The 3,062-nt window shown below is 51.8% G+C and overlaps 1 protein-coding gene across 1 annotated transcript; it reads left to right on the top strand.

Moving 5' to 3' along the window:
- Positions 1 to 2,655, top strand: LOC102963918 (antileukoproteinase-like). Its single transcript, XM_015535562.2, has 4 exons — positions 1 to 128; positions 1,050 to 1,211; positions 1,485 to 1,634; positions 2,409 to 2,655. Exons 1-4 carry the CDS (start codon positions 44 to 46, stop codon positions 2,435 to 2,437), a joined length of 426 nt encoding a protein of 141 aa, XP_015391048.1. The 5' UTR covers positions 1 to 43; the 3' UTR covers positions 2,438 to 2,655.
- The last annotated feature ends 407 nt before the right edge of the window (positions 2,656 to 3,062 follow it).

The following is a 3,062-nucleotide window of genomic DNA, read 5'->3' as shown; positions in this document are numbered from 1 at the left end:
GGAGAGGCTGACTCTGGCCACCACTGCCCCATCTGCCGTCACTATGAAACCCAGCAGCCTCATCACCTTCACGGTGCTCCTTGCCCTTGAAATCCTCACGCCCTGGACTGCAGAAGGTACTAGCACAGGTGAGTTGGAGTCTCTCAGGCCGTATCCAGGTGCCAGGGTCAGTGATGGCTCCGCATGGCGGTCGCCTCTTCCTGCTAATCCAGGGACTGACCCTGTAGCCACCTTTCCAGTGGTCCGGCCCATGGCCCCTAATTTCTTTAAAAGAATTTTTTTTTTACATTTATTTTTGAGAGACAGCGTGAGACAGAGCACAAGCCGGGGAGGGACAGAGAGAGAAGGAGGCACAGAATCCAAAGCAGGCTCCAGGCTCCGAGCAAGCTGTCAGCACAGAGCCCAATGCGGGGCTCGAACCCACAAACTATGAGATCGTGACCTGAGCCGACGTCGGTCACTTAACCAACTGAGCCACCCAGGCGCCCCTCCTGGTCCCTAATTTCAAGTGTCTCTCTGAAGACTTCAGCTAAGAGTTTCTGAGCATCCAGAAACCCACCTTCTGCCAGATGGACCGGTTGACTCCAGCCCCGTATTGCTTGCTTTTCTTTGTCTACAGTTTCTTCTTTACCATTTGGTCTTTTTCTCTGTCACATCATTTCAGTCTCTGTCTGGTCACTCTTCCAAAATGTTCTTTTTTTCTCTTACTGTTTCTTTTTTCAAGGTCGCTCTCTTTCTCTATCTTCTTGTCAACCGATCTGCAATCTTCCCTTCGGGCTCTGACGAGTCGCCTCTCCTGCTATGGCAGTCCCTCTCTGCCTCCCTCCCAGTCAATCCCCGGCTGGGAGCACCTGACCATGAGCTCTATCCGGCTGCGTGTCGGAGGTGGCTCATACTGGCTCGCAACAGCTGAAGGCTACACTTTCAAGACTTTTTGAGCCAGTCCACGTTGCATTCATTGGTAGCTGGGAATCAGCCATGGTGGCAGTCCAGGATGGTGGTCATGACTCAGAATCATCTCCTTCTTCTTCCTTTGTTCTTGCCCGTAGAAAAAGTTAAGAGTGGAGCCTGCCCCTTCAGACCTCATGGCCTATGCCTTGTGTACGAGCCCCACGAATGCCTGAATGACTGGCAGTGTCCAAAGGATCAGAAATGCTGTCCCAGCATTTGCAGCAACAAATGCATGGATCCTGTAGACCCATCGGAGCAAGGTGAGGAAACAGAGTCCTGGAAGAGAGGACCAGAGGGATTTTAACTTGAGGACACACATCTTGGAGAAGTTGCGGAAGGTGGGGGGGGGGGGGGGAGGCAGCCGGCCAGCCCCTCAGCCACTCATTCAGCTAATGAGTCACTCTGTCTGTCAGACACTTGCAGCACTGGTTAGGGCCCCCTTGGCGGAAAGGGGGCTCCTTCGGGACACTCACTGGCCTCAGTCTGGGTGCTGAGGTAGAGAGGAAGTGATTGGCATGCCTTGTTCTCACCAGTTAAGGTCAATCCTGGGAGGTGTCCACTGGTCATTGGCGAGTGTAAGGAGCCCAACCCCCTAGACACCTGCCTGAATGACGGTGACTGCCTGACCGGTCTGAAGTGCTGCAAGGGGCCATGTGGGAATTCATGTGTTGACCCACTGAAAGGTAAGATCTGGCACAGACCCGTATTCCCTAGCCGACGACAGGTCTCAACTCCCTGGTGCTCTCCCATGTGAAGGAGGATGCTTGGCCTCTCCCTACGTATCCTCCCCACCCACCACGCAGACCCACTGCCCTTCGACATCATTCACCCCCGGTTTTCTAAACAAGCAGTCCCCAGGGCCACCTATGACTGGCAGTTCTGGGGCCTGGGAGGGAAGGATTCCTGGAATGAGCCAGGCGAAAGGAGCCATGATACCAAAGGCAAGAAGTTGATCTTTTCCTATCACCTCTGCCTCTGGCTGACTATGTGACGGCGAGCAATGCCTGTATCCTTCTTAGCTCCAGTGTCCCCATCTGTAAAGTGGATACAAGTATGTCCACTGAGATACTACATGTAAAAGTGTCTCTTAAAACTTGAAGTGCCATGTGCATTGAGAGAGCGTTGCCATGGTTGTGGCCTCGCTAGGGCTAGGTCACCTGGAACCATAAGAAAGCCCAGTGTGATGCCCAGGTGTAGAGGCCATTCCTGAATTATCTGGCCCAATGTCCTGATTTTACTAGAATGAAGATGGAAGCTGAGAGTCAACGGGCAACCTGGATTCGTTCTTGATTCCTAGATCAAAGACCACTGCTGTTTTGACCATTCCAGCACCGTGTTCTCTCTCTTATCCCAAGGAACACAGGGCCCTCTGAAAGGAAGACCTTCTGGGTGGGAGGAACACGAGGATCACTGGGATTGTTCCTGTGCTGAGGTTCTGTTTTATTTTCTTTCCACAGATACATTCTCACCACTTCAACAAGATTAGGACTTCCTGGTATGTGTGGTTGGAGGATTCCTTTTCTCCCCAAACCAGAGAAAGAGGAAAGTGCCTTGATGAATGTGTGGCTTTGGGACCAACACCTCCAGGGGCCTAAGGTCAGGCTTGGTTTATCTGCGTGTGCCCAGCAGCCAACGTGAGGCTTGGCACACAAGAGGGAAATGTCTACTGGTTCTTGAAAAAATAAATACACCGTTTTCTCTGCATCTCTGTCTTCCTTGACTCATTGCGTCTGGTCTAGGGGATGAGGGGTGAGGTGAAGAAAGACAGATCTGCGTGTGTGTGGTTTTATCCCCCAAGCTAGGAAATGGAAAAGAAGAGAGCATTTCAGAGCCAAGCAGATATGGCTTTAAATCCTGCATCTGGGAGCGCCTGGGTGACTCAGTCAGTTGGGCGTCTGACTCTTGATTTAGGCTCAGGTCATGATCAAGTCCCTTGTTGGGCTCCGCATTGAGCATGCAGCCTGCTTGGGATTCCGTCTCCCTGTCTCCTTCTTCCCCTCTCCCCACGCCCTCTCTTTCTCAAATAAAATTTAAAAAGAAAAATAAAAAAGAAATCCTGCATCTGTACATTACGGGCTCTGCAATTCGAGGCAAATCTGTGGGACTTAGTC

The sequence above is a fragment of the Panthera tigris genome, chromosome A3, assembly GCF_018350195.1.
Source record: "Panthera tigris isolate Pti1 chromosome A3, P.tigris_Pti1_mat1.1, whole genome shotgun sequence".
Taxonomy (NCBI): Eukaryota; Metazoa; Chordata; class Mammalia; order Carnivora; family Felidae; genus Panthera; species Panthera tigris.
This window is presented reverse-complemented; position numbering and strand designations above follow the sequence as displayed.